Source organism: Epinephelus lanceolatus, chromosome 1 (genome assembly GCF_041903045.1).
Source record: "Epinephelus lanceolatus isolate andai-2023 chromosome 1, ASM4190304v1, whole genome shotgun sequence".
Taxonomy (NCBI): Eukaryota; Metazoa; Chordata; class Actinopteri; order Perciformes; family Serranidae; genus Epinephelus; species Epinephelus lanceolatus.
The window spans coordinates 42,568,628-42,587,834 of NC_135734.1; the positions used below are offsets into that span (position 1 = coordinate 42,568,628).

Here is a 19,207-nt window from a genome sequence, read left to right on the forward strand (position 1 = left end):
ACATTTGCTTATCAACAATATTAAAAAAAGCTACTAGTCGGAGAATCTCAAGTGTGCGCCTTTCCTTCTCGTCTGCCTGTCAGACTTGTTTCAAATACCTCCATTTAAAAAAAGATGTTTTTCATTTGAGGTTCAGTGTAACTACATACCATCTGGCTCTTGTAGAAGTCCCTTTTCCCTTCAGCCTTGTCACCAAAATGCTTCAGTACCCAAGCTTTTAATCCAGTCAGATTGTATCAATCACTGAAATTGGCTTATTTAAGTGTTTCCCCCAGTTGCAAACAGTGACACACCCTCAAATAACAGGCACAAATAAAAGTACTGTTGCTAGTTTTGTATGGCCAATAGAGAGTTTTGAGAATCTTGTTTTAAATGCTAAGTGAATTCAAAATATCCAGCGATACTTTAGAGCAAAATCTGATCATTTAAACAACTGCATGTAATCAAACTGTTGTAGATTCGACTCTGAGCAGGAAGGTGTGGCTAAATGACATGGAATAGGCACGGACTTGTTTGTTTCATCAGTGTCTTTCTTAATACTTTAACAGCATAGTGTTGAAATAAAAAAAGCCCAACATTTCCACATACATCTATTTCTAAACCCTGTGTGAGATACAGCAGGTGTCAAAACACACCAAGAAAGCAGAAATGAATACCTGCATTAAAACACAACATTTATATTTTGAGCTTTTTAGATGCACTGGTGTTGTTGCTCCATGGATGGCAGTGTCGGTTTGTTGTTCGGTCATTTGTGCGTCCCTCAGGATGAATTTGTGAGTGGTCCGTGAACTTTTCAAGATAAACAATGTATTAGTTAGTAAACTATTAGAAGTGCTGTCATTAATCCGAAATACATGAGTGTCCTGGATTTTCTCATGTAACTCTTGGCAAGGAAGCGATAAGGTGTTTTCCCAAAAGGGAGAATTAACTCCTCACAAACTCCTGAAACTTAACTTTCCTCAGTTTGCTGTGTGGATTTCTTTGAGCGCAAGATATAATTAAGTGATAAATTCATCGCACTCAACCAAATCAGGCTGGAAATGATGTGTATTTAATCTTTCTGTGTATTGAGGCTTGTCCTGCTGAAGCTTTTATGCTAATGTAACACACTCAGTTCACACTTCAGTTGTTTGCAGTGTTACAGAAATGTTACAGGTCTAGCCTTGTCAGATTTATGTTGGGACTTTAAGTTTATTCAGATGTGAACCGAACATGTAGAATTCCCATCACATGAATGTAATGAGGTTTTAAAGGAGCTTTAGAGCTGCTCATAGCACGTAAAGTAATGCTATTAGCACTGAATGTGTGTGTTTCTGTGTGTTGAAGCATTTACAATCATGAAATAATACATGTCTGTTGCACAACAGAGTAGTGAAGAAACACACACACACACTTACAGGTCAGGTGATTCAGACTACACACACACACACACACACACACACACACACACTCACTCACAAAAACACAGTGAGGGTAGACATTGAAGCATACAGGAAGAGAGTGCGAGCTGAAACAGGAGAAGCTGAACTCAGTCCAGATCTGATTGGTATTCAGAGAACGAGTGCGTCTGCAGGGAGACATTCCTGCAGGAGGAGAGGAGAGGGGAGGTGGGGTGTGGGGGGAGGAGGAAGAGGGAGGAAGAGGGTGACTCCATTCATCAGCAGAAATCAAAAGCTGGACCTCTCTTCCTCTTCCTGTGTTTTTGAAGGTAGAAGGCAGTGTGTTTGTGTTGTTGTTGTTGTTGTTGTTGTTGTTGTTGTTTTAGATGATGTCATCACTTCAGAGGGAAATCTCTTCTATCATCATCAACAACAACAACAAACATGTCTGGTTATAATACAGGCTTCATATTCTTTATTGTTGTTGTTGTTCTTTGGTTTTGGTCATTTCTTGCTGGTGAAGAGAAGCTTTGGTGATTTCATCTGTGTTGTTGCTCTGCACAGTGTTTATTACAGATAATCAGTTTGTTATACATAGTTTGTTAGAGATAAATAATTTGTTATTAATTGTTTGTTCGGGATAATTTGTTTGTTATAAATAGTTTGTTATGAATAAATATTTTGCAATAAATATTTTGTTATGGATAATTACTTGTAAAAATAGTTTATTATGAATAAATAATTTGTTGTTAATAGTTTGTTTGGGATAATTAGTGTGTTGTACAAAGGTCATTATGGATAATTAATGTTTTTGTTATGGATAATAAGTTTGTTAAAAATAGTTTATCATAATAGATATTTATTATAATAGTTTTTTATGATAAATAACTTGGTATAAATAGTTAGTACTGGATAAAAATTTGTTATGCATAGTTTGTTATGGATGATTAGTTAAAAATAGTTTATTATAAGTAAATAATTTGTTATTAATTGTTTGTTAGGGATAATTTGTTCTGAGAAAATTGTTTGTAATCAAAGTGTTGTTATGATAATTACTTTGTTAAAATAGTTTGTTATCAATAAATAATTTGTTATTAATAGTTTGTTATCAATGAATAACTTGGTATAAATAGTTAGTACTGGATAAAAATTGTTAAACATAGTTTGTTACGGATAATTAGTTTGTTAAAAATAGTTTTGCATGGATAATTTGTTCTTTGTAAATATTTTGTTATAAATATTTTGATATGGACAATAACTTTGTTATGGATTATACATTTGTTATACATTGTTTGTTATGGATAATTAGTTTATAATAAATAGTTGGTTATGGATAATTTGTTTTTTATATATAATTTGTTTGTTGCAAACAATATTGTCATCACTTCTCAATGGGTAATAACTTTGTTCTGATGAATACGTTCATTATACATAGTTTTTTTAACGGATAATTAGTATGTTATAAAAAGTTTTTTCTGGATAATGTGTTTTTTAAACATAGCAGTTCATAGATCATTAATTCCTTATACGTAGTTTTTGTTATGGATAATTACTTTGTTATACAGAGTTGGTAATTGATAATTTGTTATCAATAAATGGTTATGGATAATAATTTGTTTAATGTTTTCTTAAACATAAACAGGTTTTGATAGATAATTATTTTGTTATATTGTTACTGATCCTGGTTTGTGATAGATGCATTTTCTTTTGTATAGTTAAACATTATTCGTTTGTTTGATATGGATATTTTTTTGTTATAGATCATTTGTTTGTTGGTTAATTATTTTGTTGTGGACTATTACGGGGAGGCATTCTAAGTACAGAATTACTGAGTTACCAGGTCTCCAGCTAATATCATGAAATCTGTGTCAGAACATGACGTCTGATCATGATGTCCAACACTGGAGTTAAACACATTAAGAATTCTGTAATGTATATTAAAGAGAGAATTATTAATTTTTTCGCAAACTAACATAGTTTCCACTCTTTCATCAAGTTATTTCCCGATGATGCTGATGTAGCTGTGTCTTTCTGTCTGACCCAGGTGTGACCATAGAACCTGTCTCTACCAATCGGAAAGCAGCGTGGTGCAGAGAACAGGAAGTTCAGGCTTCATGAAGATGAAATTGAGTGAAGAGATGACAGAACGAAACAAAATGTCCAGATGACAACAGATGACACAATCCAAATATGTTGACATAGCGGGCTGAGCGTTTGATTGACAGCTCAACAATACACCCTTCGTCCTCCTCCTGCCACCCACTCACTGTCCATCCAGCCATGTTGTTGAGGAGGAAGCTGTGCGTTGCCCTGGTGATCGCTGCCATTCTCTTCCTCATGCTCGCGAGTCAGGGCATCCAGAGGAGACACTTCCTGCCTCTGTCATTGGCTCTGCCCATCAGCCGGGCCACCCCCACCAGCAGGGAGACAGGTGAGGAGCTGATGGCATCATCATTAAGTTTTCAGAAAATTTCAGAAAACAAAAGCGTGACAGAAGGTGTTTTCTATTAATCAAGACAGAAAATTGCCAAAACATGGCCTGAAAATGGCCGTAACTGTTACTTAACTTTTTCTGCAACTTTTTGGCTTAGTATTAAAAGTAGATTGTCCAGATTGTCCATACTGTTTTGCTAAAATTGTTTTTCAATAAATGAGGCTTATTTTGTTGTGCTTTGCTTCTGTAAACAAAATAGCAGTTGTAGTAGAAATAACACAATCAATTGACCCTTTGTTAAGTCCCGCCTCTTGATGCAGACCAGCTTATCATAACGTAGCATTGGTCCGGCTCAGACCAGGGTCCAACAACAACACAGCTGTGCTCCATTGACTTTAATGCAGGCTTTTCAGATTTCCTTCATTTTCAGGCTGGTTTTGTGGATATGGAGCTAAATGTTGTGCCTGGGGCACGTCGTGTATTAATGATACTCAGACCTCCGCCACCGGTTTATCTGCACACACTGTGATGCCACACAGCTGGTTCAATATCAGCAAAGTTTCCCTTTATATTCATTGTCTTGTGTGGCGATCACCAGTGATGTGGTGGTTCACTTTTACACTGTGATCTGTAGCCTATAGTTCGGCTTTAGCTTCTAACTATCTTTGTCTTGTTAACCTGTTGTTGCTGCTGAGTCAGTTTGACATCCTGGATATATCCTTCAAACATACTGTAGACCCCTCTGTCTGCTTCTCTCTGCAATCACTGTCTCATTTTTACAAAAATATGATCATATTTCTTCAGGGACTGTTAGTTAGTTACAGTGTGGGCTCCATGCTTACTCCGACAGCTTGTTGGACCATCACAAAGGGGCGGTAGTAGTAGAAGTATTAGTAGTATCGGTACTTGTAGTAGTGGCAGCAACTGTAGCAGCAGTTGTATTAGCAGAGGCAGTATTAGTGGTATTAGAAGTAGTAGTTATAATGTAGCTTCACGTATAATAGTAATAGCACTAGCAGCAGTGTTAAAGGTTGCAGCACTAATATTGACAGTTTATGATAGCAGTGTTAACAGAGCTCCCATGATGCAGTGTTCTCTGATTATCAGTCTGTTTGTGTTTGCAGTGGTCGAACCATCGGCACCTCCTGCTGATCTGACCCCTAACCCTCCTAGGACCCCTCGTCCCAGACCCATCGAACCTGAAGAAGAAGACGAAGATGAGCCTGCAGAGGAGTCCCAGCCTGAACTGAGGTAACACCGCACAGGAAGTGATATACTCTGCATCCCATAATTCCCTGTTGTGTCACTGACTTATTTCTCTGTGTCATCCTGTTTCAGATCGTGTGGTTGTACTAAGTCCTGTATTTCAGACCTGGCGGGGTCAGAATGGTTCAGCAAACGATATGACCCCAAACAGCAGCCTGTCCTCAGAGACACCAACAACAACTTTGACCCTGAAGCGCTCAAATGGTGGTTGGTAAGGATGAATGTCTTTTTTTTTAATGACATGTTGATGGCATAACATACTATGAATGTTTCATAACATTTTTGAAGTCATACTATACTATGACTGTTTTCTGACATTTTTGACAACATACTATGCTGTGACTTTTTTATAGCATTTTTTGACGACATACTATACTATGACTTTTTTTTTTCATGATTTTGGGCGACACATGATACTATGACTTTTTTCATGATTTTGGACGACATACTATACTATGACTTTTTTCATGATTTTGGACAACACACGATACTATGACTTTTTTCATGATTTTGGACGACATACTACACTGTGACTTTTTTCATGATTTTGGACGACATACTATACTATGACTTTTATCATGATTTTGGACGACATACTATACTATGACTTTTTTATGATTTTGGACGACATACTATACTATGACTTTTTTCATGATTTTGGACGACAAATGATACTTTTACTTTTTTTTCATGATTTTTGACGACATACTATACTATGACTTTTTTCATGATTTTGGACGACAAATGATACTTTTACTTTTTTTTCATGATTTTTGACAACATACTACACTATGACTTTTTTTCATGATTTTGGACGACATACTACACTATGACTTTTTTTATGATTTTGGACGACAAATGATACTTTTACTTTTTTTTCATGATTTTTGACGACATACTATACTATGACTTTTTTTCATGATTTTGGACGACATACTACACTATGACTTTTTTTATGATTTTGGACGACAAATGATACTTTTACCTTTTTTTCATGATTTTTGACGACATACTATACTATGACTTTTTTCATGATTTTGGACGACAAATGATACTTTTACTTTTTTTCCATGATTTTTGACGACATACTATACTATGACTTTTTTCATGATTTTGGACGACAAATGATACTTTTACTTTTTTTTTCATGATTTTTGACGACATACTATACTATGACTTTTTTTCATGATTTTGGACGACATACTACACTATGACTTTTTTATGATTTTGGACGACAAATGATACTTTTACTTTTTTTTCATGATTTTTGACGACATACTATACTATGACTTTTTTTCATGATTTTGGATGACATACTATACTATGACTTTTTTTATGATTTTGGACGACAAATGATACTTTTACTTTTTTCATGATTTTGGACGACATACTATACTATGACTGTTTTTTGACATTTTTGGCCACATACTACACCACGACTCTTTTCATGACATAAAACATCAACTTTTAATGCCTTCTTTTTTACTAACATTGTTATATAGTATAAGCAATGAATAAACCGCATTTTTCTATAATATTTATGTTTTACATTAACAGTTAAGGAAAGCACCTATTTATTTATTTTTTAAAATAGTAGATAAGGAAGATTTTGATGGGTATTTTTTTTTGCTCTCTTGCGTAGTTAAGTGTGGTTTCAAGTTAATCAAGTGTGTGCCCCTATACAGTAAATGAATGCAGGCTGCTCTGTGGAAGTGACATGTCAGCATTGAATTGATGTGTCAACACTGAGAATTGTTAAATCAGCTGAATCACAGAACACAATGTGTCATTAGACCAACAAAGATGGGTGTATAAAATACTGCATGACAGTTATAGATTGTGTTTTTGTAAATAGTCAGGACCGTTTATGTATTTCCAGAAAATAAAAATGGAAAGTCTTAAAGTTGTCTTTTTAGATGCTGTCAGCTGTCTGGATGAAGAGACAAATGACTGAGTGTTTTTCCTGCATTTATAGATTAAGTCCTGCTGCAGAAACCATTAGTAGATTAAAGAGAGGCAGGGTGGAGGGTGGAATGGCTGCTAACATCATCAGACTGATTCATAGTATACTGTATACATTTTGTGTGAGCTTAAAGAACTGCAAGAACAGCTTTTGAGATGTTGGAAAGTGTTTAATTAATTCATTTTATGAAGATAAAGTTGCAGAGTATGGACATAAAACATTTGAATCATTTTGTTTTAAAAAAAATAATGTAATATTCTCCACTTCTTCTTCACAGAGTCTTCAGCGTTCCGGTAATGACCAGACTCTGGAGCAAGTGATGTCAGAGTTGTTCAAGGTCGTTTCCCCACCCACTGTGGACTTCCGGCCCCTCCCCACTCATTGTCGTAGTTGCGCTGTGGTCGGCAACTCAGGCAACTTAAGACAGTCAGGAAATGGCAACCTGATTGATTCCCACAACTCCATTATCCGGTATGTGTGTCCACACATACACACACATGTATTACCCTCCTCTTCACCCTCCTCCTCCTCCTCCTCATCTTCTGCACCTTTCTCCTCCACAGGATGAACAAGGCAGTGACTCGAGGATTTGAGAAAGACGTTGGGAATCGGACAACACATCACTTCCTGTACCCAGAGAGTGCGGTGGACATAGATCATGGCGTCAGCCTCGTCCTGCTGCCGTTCAAACTGAGAGATTTGGAGTGGCTGACCAGTGCGCTGTCCACCGGCGAAATTAAAATGTAAGAAATATCGATACAGAAATATACAAAATATTGCAAATATAAAAGAGAAATACACTCAGCTACAAGTTCATCAGGTACACCAAGTTAAAAGATTAATACAACAAGGTATAATGTTTCATGTCTGTTCAAAACCAAAAACATTCACAAAAATATATTAAAAATGTTGCAAATACATGAAATAGACACACGTTACATGAAACAGTTACACCACACATCAGACAAAATGTACTTACTTGATAATGAGTATGTACTGTATAGAATTATTATATTCTTTATATATTATATCACATAGATTAGAGCATACATTAAGAACATATCCTGCATTTTTAAATGTAAACAATATAAACATCGTTACTTGAAATATACACGTATTAAGCATTTACACCAGACAGGGCAACATAACATTAATATAACTGTCAAATTCTAAAATAAAAAGAAAGCAGGAAAAGCTTGCACACTGATCAGAAAAATGGATTGTCCACTCCAGAGGTTGATGGATGTCAAAGTAGCATGTTTAATGGTCCATCAAAAATATATAACGTGCTACCATAATGTGAAAAACAAAAAGAAACAGACTGAGGATGGCTGTGTAGCCTTCCTTGACATCCATCAACCTCCGGAGTGGACAATCCATTTTTCTGATCAGTGTGCAAGCTTTTCCTGCTTTCTTCTTGATATTTTTTGCCTACACACCTGATGTGAGTTTTTCTTTGGACTTGTAATAAGAGCGCAAACACCCTTGTTTGCTTTTTCTTTTCTTTTTATGCAAATTCTAAAATAAAACATGAGAAAATATCCTCATAATGTAGCAGTTATTTATATGTTTGGAAAAATGTAGAACACATATATATACAAATACTACACAGAAATATTATAAATTTATACCAACACTTATATACATCAATATGTATAAATATATACTATATGAATTTACATCAGATAGAAAAAACTTTTTCATGTATTTTGCATAAAATACTAATCTGGACAGTTTACTAATGTAAATATACAATTAATAAAAACATACCTAACAGCCTAAAATGTTTATTTACATACTGAAAACTTGAAATTTATCATGTACAGAAACAGACCTGAGAAAAATGCTGAGTCTGTTTATCTGTACAGTATAGTTATGGTCATATATATCAATTATAATACCTGTTTATATATTCACCATTCAGGTTGAATTTTAACATAGTAACATGATTACCAACATCAGACAGTGCAAAGTGTAAGTTACAAATGAACATTAATTCATGCGGAATGATAAAGAGAATCATAAAAATGTTGTATATTCCAATATGAAATACCTGAAGTATATTATGACCAGTAATTATTTCTGTGTGTGTGTTCAGGACCTACATGAGGGTGAAAGAGCGAGTGCAGGCTGATAAAGACAAGGTAAAATAAAAGCTCCACATCACAGTTTAGAGTCTGCTGCTGTTACTGCGGTCAGTTCTTATTGGCTCAGTATCAATTACATTGTTTTCTCTTTTCATTAGAAAGTTTCTACTTCTGCTTTTAAGTTTCAGTTTTTTTTCAGTTCTGCTTTAAATGTTTGCATCAACTCATTTAAATGTGTCATTTGTAAATCTGATCAGTGTATGGGTTTAAGACATTTTACACAAGTAAATAAAAGCTTCATAGCACAGATGAGTCTGCAGGTTCATAAAAAGCTAATTTAAGTTCACATACAGTTTGTTTATATAACCTGTAAATATCTTTATTCTTCATTGCAGTTGTTATTTTACAATTCTTTCTTTATTTGCTCTTACATACAGTTAAAGCTAAATTATTAAATTGGAAAGCATGTTCACATTAAATTTGATTTGTCCACGTCTGTCAGTTCAAATTATTTATTTAAACTTATGAAATCAAACTGCAGGTGCTTATAAAAACACTTCACTCCAAAATATGTGCCAACTGCCAGAGAGCCAATGAACCTCAATACATCAAACATGGTTACCATGGTAACTCCGTGTGTGTGTTTGTAGGTCTTGGTGGTGAACCCGGTGTTCTTTAAGTATGCTCACGATCGTTGGACAGAGGGTCATGGTCGCTATCCGTCCACTGGCATGCTGGCCATCATCTTCGCTCTGCACACCTGTGACCAGGTAGGAAGGAGGGGGTGGAGCCTGTGTGGTCATCTCTGACATCCACATAATACAATGTCACTTTTCAAGACAAACTTAATGCTTCGTTCAAATGGGGTCGTTTTTACCGTGTTCACAAGAAGAGTCTATATGAACACCCCCCATCCAAATATTCACAACCTCATTAGTGGAAATTTTCTGAGAGCTCAGAGTTCACAACTTTGTGTACACAACTTCCCACGTCGTAAATACAAGCTCACACTTTCCATTTGAACGTAGCATTTGTCGTCACCATAATATATGTTGTGATAATGCCACAGAGAGGAAAGACTGTGGAGGAAACATCACAAGGTGCATTCAGGGACACAGATATTTGAACGACCAAATTCACATCTGTTTTTCACATCACTGTGATGTGAAATTATTTTTGTCCTAATACCCATGAATGCACCTCGGATAAGGAACGTTTGCCAACCAGTCTCTGCTCTTAAATGCATCATCACCATGACAACAGAACTGACAGAAAGATAAATATCCTCACCATCACCAGAGTAGTGTAGCAGAGGAGGGCCTCACACGTGTCTTTGAAACGTAGGTCTTGTGACATTACAGCAGTATGTCAATGCATCACTTCCTGTCTGTGTTCAGGTGTCTGTCTTTGGTTACGGCGCCGACCAGCAGGGGAACTGGCATCACTACTGGGAGGAGAACCGCTATGCTGGAGCCTTTAGGAAGACCGGTGTGCACAGCGCTGACTTCGAAACAGAGATCATCCATCAGCTTGCCAAGGAGGGAAAGATCACTCTGCACCTGTGACACAACCACTGACCCACACACCTGATTATCTACCGACTGACTTATAAACAGACTTACAGACATGCTGACTGACCTACTGACTGAAGGACTGATTGACCGATCTGCTGACAGACCAGCAGATCATTCACCACTTAATTCTTGAGCCCAAGAACCAGCTACATCTCGTCTGGTATCCAGCTGAGTCTGGTTGATTGCGGCTGATGGCAGCACACGCAGCTGTCCTCAAATTAAAGCCATGTCTATGTATGATGGTTTGTTTCAGCCTGATTTGGACAGGAATCAGACCTGGTATTCTTGCACGTCAATCATTACACGCCTGGCTTGAGTCAGACGTCCAGGTATGTTGGACTGCAGCCGCAATTGGGCAGCAACATTTTTACAAACCTGGATTACCTGTGGACGGAGCCTTTGGGGATAGGAGGGGCTGAATCCACCACCTTCACCTACAGACTCCTGCTGGTTTAAATGAGTTCCGGCTCAACTGCTTTTCAGGACCCTCCACTGTTCAGACAGACCGTCCTGCCGTCTGCGACTGCGAGGATCGACCACATGAGTTTTGCTCTGAGCGGGAAACAACCACAGACTTTTTCTATCTTTTCTATTGGATTTTATAGACGTTATACAGGGATAACCTCTTTTTTTTATCAAAGCACTTTGCCTTGAAGAAGAAATGGCACCAAGTGTTGCCACATTGTCGCTTCTGTGTCCAACAATGTTACTTTTATATTTTATATCATTTATAATCCATCCATTTATTCTAACTGTATCTTAACGCCAACCGTCCTGATCTGGAGGAATTCTCCGTCCTGACAGACTTGAACTGGAAACGGGATAACGGAGTCTTGAAGTTTTCTCTCACGTCAACATTTCTGGAATGTAAGCCAATGATACTTCCTGTCTCGACCATATATGGAGCTGGAGGAGGAGCTTGTGTGAGGTTCTCAGCCTGTGTTTGAGCTTCGCCATGTTGTCCACGATGATTCAACAGTCTGAAGGTTTTCAGCTGATGTCACTGACGGTCCAAAACAGGAGTTAAATATGTTTCAAAGGACAAAGTTTTTCAGCTTGAAGTTAATGGTCAGCAGTAAAGTTAAACTACAGAAACAAAGTGAGTAAAGGGGACATTCCCATTCAAATCAACAAAGCTGGATGGTCAGAGCGGTGGTAGTTTTTATGTGTACTGTTGCTGTTTCAACTGTTGTAGGGCGCTAACTTCCGTATAAACTGAGACACGTATAGCTGCAGACACATTCCGTTTGTAGTGCACACGACACGCCCCTTTAAGCCACGCCCACCACTAACACAAGACAATCTCACCATCGTAATGGTTATCTGAACCTACAATGCTACAGTGTAGTTAACAAATTTGTGGCCATATGTAGAAATAATAACACATGAAGACGGACGACACGTTACTGTTCCCATTACCCTCACCCTACCCTTAACCACTTCTATTTTAACCTAACACTTCATAGCTAGTAGGGTTGCAGCGGTATGACATTTCCTCTGAACGATAACTGTCTCTGAAAATACTGCAGTTTCACGGTATCACGGAATTTATATGATATTATATTAATTTACATTATTTGTTAATTGAAGTCTGTGTAAAAAGTCTCCCCTGTTAAAATAACCAAACTAAAGGTGAGATTCTCCGTCCAGTTGCACTTCTTTTTTCCAATATCGTAGATGAGCAAATGTACATAGTACGATGACCGTCAACATTTATATCACAGTATACCTTAAAACCGGTATATCGCTGCAATCCTAATAGCTAGCTGATCGCCAACTTAGCATTTTTGTCAGGGCTTCTGCTTCCAGGCCAAGAGCAAGGGAGGCTGATCGTGGACTGACGTGCAGGTATGGTCGGTGAGTCATGCTGCTAGTGGGCGGGTCACGTAGCTGCTTCAGCTGCAGTTAAACGCACTTGTGTAAACTTAAACATAAACAAACCGACATGCATCAAGTCCTCAACTGACTGAGGGGAGGTTTTGCGGTAACAACCAAACATGGTGGGTGGACGATTTCAAATAATCAGTCCGTTATTTTTAAAACAGTACCATATTTCCGTTGTTCTTTTTTTGCTATTAATTGTACGTTTGTTGAAACACAATGTCGCTTCAGTGTAGCTGCCTCCAAAGAACGAGTGAGAACCGCTGCTTAATGGAAGGGAGGAGAGACTGCGGGGACAAACAGTACGCAGATTAGCCAACGTGGTCGATCAAACCAAAGTTGCTAATTGTTGGAACAGTCAACAAACTAACTTTTATGACTAACAATTCTAGCAAAGACAGTTTGGGTGAGTTTTATTTTGTGCTTGTCAAGTTCAAATGCAGTTCGCTTTCCGATGAGGTAAAAAGACTGCGGGGACAAACAGTATGCAGATTAGCTAACGTGGTCGATCAAACCGAAGTTGCCAATTGTTGGAACAGTCGACAAACTAACTGTATGACTCACAATTCTAGCAAAGACAGTTTGGGTGAGTTTTATTTTGTTCCTGCCGAGTTTGAATGCAGTTCGCTTTACCATGACGTAAAAAAGCAATTAAGCTAACGTTAGTGTCAGTTCGGTAAAAGAGAAAAACTTGGATTGGTGCACGGTTGTATTTTTCTGTTTAATAGGAAAAACCAAGGGTAAGAATAGGCATTCTCAAACTGTGACACACTTTGACGTGTGTGTCACCATAACAACCAACAAGTCGCCATTTTCTTCTGTATTCGTCAAATGACCACAGCAAACAGTTTAACGTACATTCTACTCATTCTGTTTCTATGAGTTAAACTCTACAACAACTAAAGAAGATGTGACTTACTGAATAAAGCTGCAGACTGTTGAACCTTGGGGACGGACGTGATGCAACTCCCCTGACTCAGCTCAGTTGATGCGAGCGACAAAGAGGAGGAGACAGTGCACGACTTGTAACTAAAGATTTATTAAACAAAACATAACAAGAACAAAGTCAAACAATCATGGTAACACCACCCAGTGTGCGGTGCATGGATGAGTGAGAAAGATGTAGTGCAATGTAAGTCCTACCAAAAATAACCAACCAGAAGAATAAAGAGTTACTGACCAGTCTAGCAGGAAGCACAGGAGTCGGTCAGCTGCCGGATGGACTTCCTGTTAAAGGGAGAGGGCAGCGTGCAGAGGGCTGTGTACTGTGAATGTACAAAAACTGTTACTGATTGTCAGTCACAGTCGTCTGAATGTTCGTGGCTTCGTTCACACCGTCAGGAGTTTCAGGACATTTTCACACTGAGCAAGAGTGAGTCCGAATCAGAGTTTGATGTCACTCTGAGATAGCTTACTTACTTTCTTTTTTTTTTTTAAACTGTTTGTTTTGTCTACCCCCTGTGTTTTGAAGAGTAACATCAGGGTACAAATCCGATCCTAAATTTTGGCCTGCTCATGGATACATGGATGGAAGATGATGAAATCTTCATTTGGCCTTAACAGCACATTGTAACAGTTATTTGCGTTGCCAGAAATTGTAATACATATCATAGTATTTGCTTTCAGAGGTTGCTATTTAATTGATTTTGCTTAATTTTTGTTGTGTAAAAAGGTCATCAACGAATATTTTTTATCATTTTATTTCAAACTTAACACAGATATGTACCTCATGCAAAATCAGAAATGATCAAAAAGGATATTTTGCACTGTAGCTCAGAATTTTCTGCCTTAAATTATCTGTACTTCTGAAGCTTTACTTGTTGCTTTACTAAGCAGCAACTTGTATTTCAGTGATGTTTCGTTGTCAGTAATGTTAGCTAAGGTTATTGCTTTTGGAAGCGAAAAGTTCCATATTTATGGTTTAAACATCCACAATCTTACTGAAAATTAGTTTGAAGATTAACTTATCTGCCCTCTAGTGGATATAGTTTTTAATCTTCCATGTACACTCAAAGTACATGGACAAAGTCATTAGTATTGCAGTTGCTTGTCTACGTTTTCAAATTGCTAAAACCAGGTATATATTAGCTCTCTAACCTCGGTGCTCTGCTTTTAGTTGCTTACTGTTTTGTTTGGCAATAGCGCATCAATCTTTAGCTTTATGATTGTGCTTGTTTTTTTGCCAATAATACCACAAACATGGACTCGAAGTTTCCAGTAGAGTCGTTCGATACTATACTAAAGCTACTACCTTCAGGTCGAATCGGGTTTAGGATCGAGATGAGAAAACTTTTGATGATACCAAATTTTTGCGCTCTGTTTCCAGGTTCATGCCAAGGCTACTGAATGAAGGTGGGGACACGATCTTTGACCTCATGGGAGCTACAAGATATGTCACATGAGCAATGTAGCTTGAGCCGGGAGGTTTACAGCCGACAGTACTAGAAATAAAGTGTAGTTGCTCTTTGTGTGCGCTCTTTTTTAGCCCTCTTGGGTGCGCTCCACCCGACAGAAGTTTTTGGGTACGCTTAAATTGACTGAAAATAGAGCAGTGGTTTCCAATTGGTCCAGCCACAGGTCCAGATTTTATTTTAGTCATTAGTTCCAGGTCCACACAGTTTAATATATTCAGTGTCACACTTGCATTTGGCCATGTCATCAAGCTAGTTTGTGGTCTCTGTCAAGTAGCTGTCTGTTAGTCATTCATTTTACAGCACGAAATGGCACTTTATAATAAAACCTCTGTGCAGGAAATTCACTGTGCTTAAAAATGTGTGTGCTTTTGACAAACTTGTTTGCGAGTCACTTGCGGTCTATTCAGAATGGACCTGTGACCCAATTTTGGACCGTGATGCACCATTTATGAACCACTGAAATAGAGCATTTTCAAATAGAAAACATTTGTTTTTGACATTTATGAAGGACCTTTTCAATAACTGCAGAATTAAATTTTCGTATTAAATACATTTTGATGTGAGGCCAACTGTGGACATCGCCGATAAACGAATCAATCATCACCAGGTTCTGTGTTAGTGCGTTAGCTGTTGAGCCTTTTCTCAGGTGCAGACCAGATTTCACTAAACATGTTGCACCCTAATGATATGATGCAGTATGACATCATCTCTCTTTTAAAGCTCCTTGATTCAGGCCAAACTTGCCAGTGTGAAATCGCTCTGTAAAGAGGTCAGTCTGCTTCAAACAAACCTGCTGGTGCAACATCTAAAGGCCAGGATATGCTAGAAAAGAACTAGGTCACATGAAGTGCTCATAGTGCTCGTAGTCGTTCCTCACAGGAGAGAAACGCCTGCCATCACAGACTCCTGGCTGAGCTTCCCTCAGCTCCATCCAACAAATCTGTCTTTGTTGTGACAAAAATTTTTGGACGTAGCTGTTGGAAAAGAGAGTCTAAAGATGATCCAACACTTCTTTTAAAGCAGACTGAGACCTCTTATAAATAATCCCAAATGCTGAATTATCATCTGGAGGCTGTTGCTGTGTCGTTAACTCAGCTGCAGTTCAGACTTTAACCCGGTTTGTCTGGACAAGCTAATGGTCTCTTAAAACTCGACTGTGGAGTCGTCTGAAGCTGAGGTTTAATCTGAAACATCTGCTGCTTGTTTTTATAGTTTCTTGCTGAGATTTAACACTTTGTTGGCTTCTCCGGGAAAAATTCCTGCTGATAAACTGGGACATTATCCACTTTACGAGGAACATTCAGCCACTAAATGACAGAGCAGCAGCCCTCCAGAGTCCTGAGCTGGACTTCACATCCGGATGAAAGGTTTTTAGATTTCGCAGACTAAGTTATAGTAAAAAGATTTACTCAAAGTGTGTTGTGAGTATAAATCCAAAGTTGTGCTTTTTAGGTTCCGTGCAGTCTGGAAATGACTTCCATCAGGAATGCAGGAAAGTGCAGATTAAATCAACCAATCATGATGTATGATGTGTTACCATAGCTTTAATTCAGCTCATTGTTCTTTAACTGTGACTCTGTTGAACTGACATTTCTTTCTATTTTATCAAACAAGCGAACTGCTGATCATCAATTCATTCATTCATTCATTCATTCATTCATTCATAGCTACCAAACAGACAGAAGCACTGTGATATTTCAAAACAACATGAACCCAGCGCTGTCACTTTGAATGAAATAAAAAATATGAAACAAAATTTAAAGTGTTTTTTTTTCCTATCAAACTCTGGAGGTAAATGTCGACACAATCAAACCCAGATGGGAAAGGTTTTGCTCAAAAATTTGACGTCAGTAAAAGTTCCTTTTCGTCAGTGTATTGCTGCCATCATGATAAAAACATTCATCTCAGTTTCCAGTGTAAGATGTATCAGTCATGTAATTGACCTTTCACTAAGCCCCGCCCCTTTGTGATGGTCACACAGTGAAACTAACTGCACTCCTTCAAGAAATATTCTAATATTTTTGGATAAATGAAACTGTGATTCCAGAGAGAAGCAGACAGAGGGGTCTACAGTCTGTGTTTGAAGGATCGGTCGGTCTTTGTTTCACTGTTATAATCATTACAAAGCAAAAGCAGCATGTGTATACATTCAGTAGGCTATATCTTCAGTAGCTAGCTAGCTAACCCTACACTTTTCAGGGTTTGATTTTGGTTTTGGAACAGAGAAGAAACATATATCTTTTTCCAACCTCTCCAGGTAACGAGTATCATTAATACACGATAACATTTAGCTCCACATCCACAAAACCAGCCTGAAAATGAAGGAAATCTGCAACGATTACATCAGAGTCAATGGATCACAGCTGTGTTGTTGACGTCCCTGGTCTGAGCTGGCCCAATGCTACGTTATGATTGGCCAGTCTGTGTCCAGGGGCGGGACTTAGCAAAGGGTCATTTATGTTTTGTTTTGTTTTTTTAAATCACTAGATACCAAATTATTCTACTTCAGGAAAAAACATATTTTTATTACCACAAATACATTTCTTTATCTATCATGAGATGTAACAAATTAGAATGATGACAGATTTTGTATGTAGTGTTAACAAAAATGTTATTAAAGAAAAAAATATTTTTAAATTGAGAAACTGTCCTGTTTTTAACAAAACTGAGCAGATTTATTTTAGTAAAATTGGCAGCAATACACTGCTGTACTCACTGAGGCATTGTGATATCTTGGGACATCGAAGGCAGCTGGAAGCGTCAACTGTGTCCCATTTCAGGCTCTGCCTCCTCAGATGTTACTCGAATTTAGAGCCGACGACTGGTATTTATCGGGTAGATGCTAGGATCTAGTCACCGAATGTCAACATGGGCATACTGTACAAGCGTCGACACGATTCAACAGTTATTTAAACCCAGGTACAACGCAATGTAGTGAATAAATATGACGTCAAACGCAGCAATAATCTACATCAGAATTTGTTATGCACAGGGATTCACCTTTGAAGTAACTACTAGCTTAAAATAGCTAGCTGTTAACAGAAGTGTTGACGCTTGCACAGTATGCCAGTTTCACTCGGTGACCCATTCAGTGTCTATGTTCTAGCATCCTTTTTATTGTTTGGTCTTCAGTATCCCACAGTCCTTTGTGCTCTGGTCACTTGTTGGACCTTGTAAGCCCCACCTGAGGAGGCGGAGCCTGTCATGGGACAGAAGCGGCACCAGATCAATTACAATAAATACACTACAATAAATAAAAACAGAAAAAAGTTGTTCACTTCAGTTTCAAAATAAAAGTCCAGTGGGTTGTTTTATTTTGAAGTGAAGCATCTGTGCGCTTAATAAAATATTTTGTATTTAAAAATAAATAAATAAATAAATAAAAGTATCGTCAACATCAGACTTGAGTTGTTGCTTATCGGGTTTGTGCGAGGCAGTCTCCGTGGCAACGTTGTCACGAGACCCGAGCTACATAAAGATCTAGTCCAGTACAGATTCTTCACTGAAAGGTCATCTGTGATGTTTCCATGGTAACAGAAGGCATAAGAAACACCGGTTGCTATAGACGCCAGGGCTGATGGATCAGTCCAGTCCTGGGAGGTGGAGAGAAACAGGAACCTGAAAGTCTGACCTGGGTTCAGATTCTGCTGCTCAGTACTGATCTGGTCGGTTCTCCTGAGCCCCAGGTTCTGGTTCTCCAGGCTGACTGATGTGGTCTGGATCTGTACTGGTCTGGGGTCTGCACTGGTCCTGGTCTGGCTTGGTCCAGGTTCATGTCAGTCTAAAAGCAGCTGGACGAAGGAGGACGGAAACAAACCTCTCTGGTCCGGTTCATCCTCGATGTAACCGTGCTGCACACACAAACACACACTTGATTTACATTTATACATCCACTGAACATTAAGAGAAACTTGAACATAGACTCCAGACAACTATGTTAACTTTGGCACCAAATTTAGATTTTTCTTTTTCTTACAAGACGTATATCAGCCTTTGGCCCCATGTCCACCAAAGCGTTTTGGTTTTTTTTTACAGCTGAAAATGCCAGGGGCCGTATTCACAAAGCTTCCTTGTGCAAACGATTGTGATGTTTTCTTAGAATTTCCCCTTAAAGTTAAGGCTCACAAGGGGGCGTCTGTGACAACCAATCACATCTGTTAAGAGAATGCATCATGTCTAACAACAGGGTCGACCACACCTCCTCACTCA

General features: G+C 38.1%; 2 protein-coding genes across 7 annotated transcripts in view; one reads left to right on the plus strand and one right to left on the minus strand.

The window, feature by feature from the left end:
• The window catches only part of st3gal8 (ST3 beta-galactoside alpha-2,3-sialyltransferase 8), a 33,419-nt gene extending 16,665 nt beyond the window's left edge, over nt 1-16,754 (plus strand). For 4 of the 5 annotated variants that reach the window (XM_033626385.2, XM_078170747.1, XM_033626383.2 and 1 more), the window contains exons 2-9: nt 3,424-3,810; nt 4,938-5,064; nt 5,152-5,290; nt 7,320-7,513; nt 7,606-7,785; nt 9,141-9,186; nt 9,780-9,899; nt 10,527-16,754. In XM_033626385.2, the coding sequence (XP_033482276.1) occupies nt 3,660-3,810; nt 4,938-5,064; nt 5,152-5,290; nt 7,320-7,513; nt 7,606-7,785; nt 9,141-9,186; nt 9,780-9,899; nt 10,527-10,694 (1,125 nt within the window). In that variant the 5' untranslated portion in view covers nt 3,424-3,659 and the 3' untranslated portion in view covers nt 10,695-16,754. Of the gene's footprint in view, nt 1-1,590; nt 1,709-3,423; nt 3,811-4,937; nt 5,065-5,151; nt 5,291-7,319; nt 7,514-7,605; nt 7,786-9,140; nt 9,187-9,779; nt 9,900-10,526 lie in introns of those variants that run through there. The other variant, XM_078170751.1, reaches the window with a different exon arrangement.
• unm_sa1614 (un-named sa1614) overlaps nt 15,004-19,207 on the minus strand; it is a 28,908-nt gene continuing 24,704 nt past the window's right edge. For both annotated transcript variants that reach the window (XM_033627775.2, XM_033627773.2), the window contains exon 29: nt 15,004-18,849. In XM_033627775.2, coding sequence (XP_033483666.2) covers nt 18,775-18,849 — 75 coding nt within the window. In that variant the 3' untranslated portion in view covers nt 15,004-18,774. The remainder of the gene's footprint in view (nt 18,850-19,207) is intronic.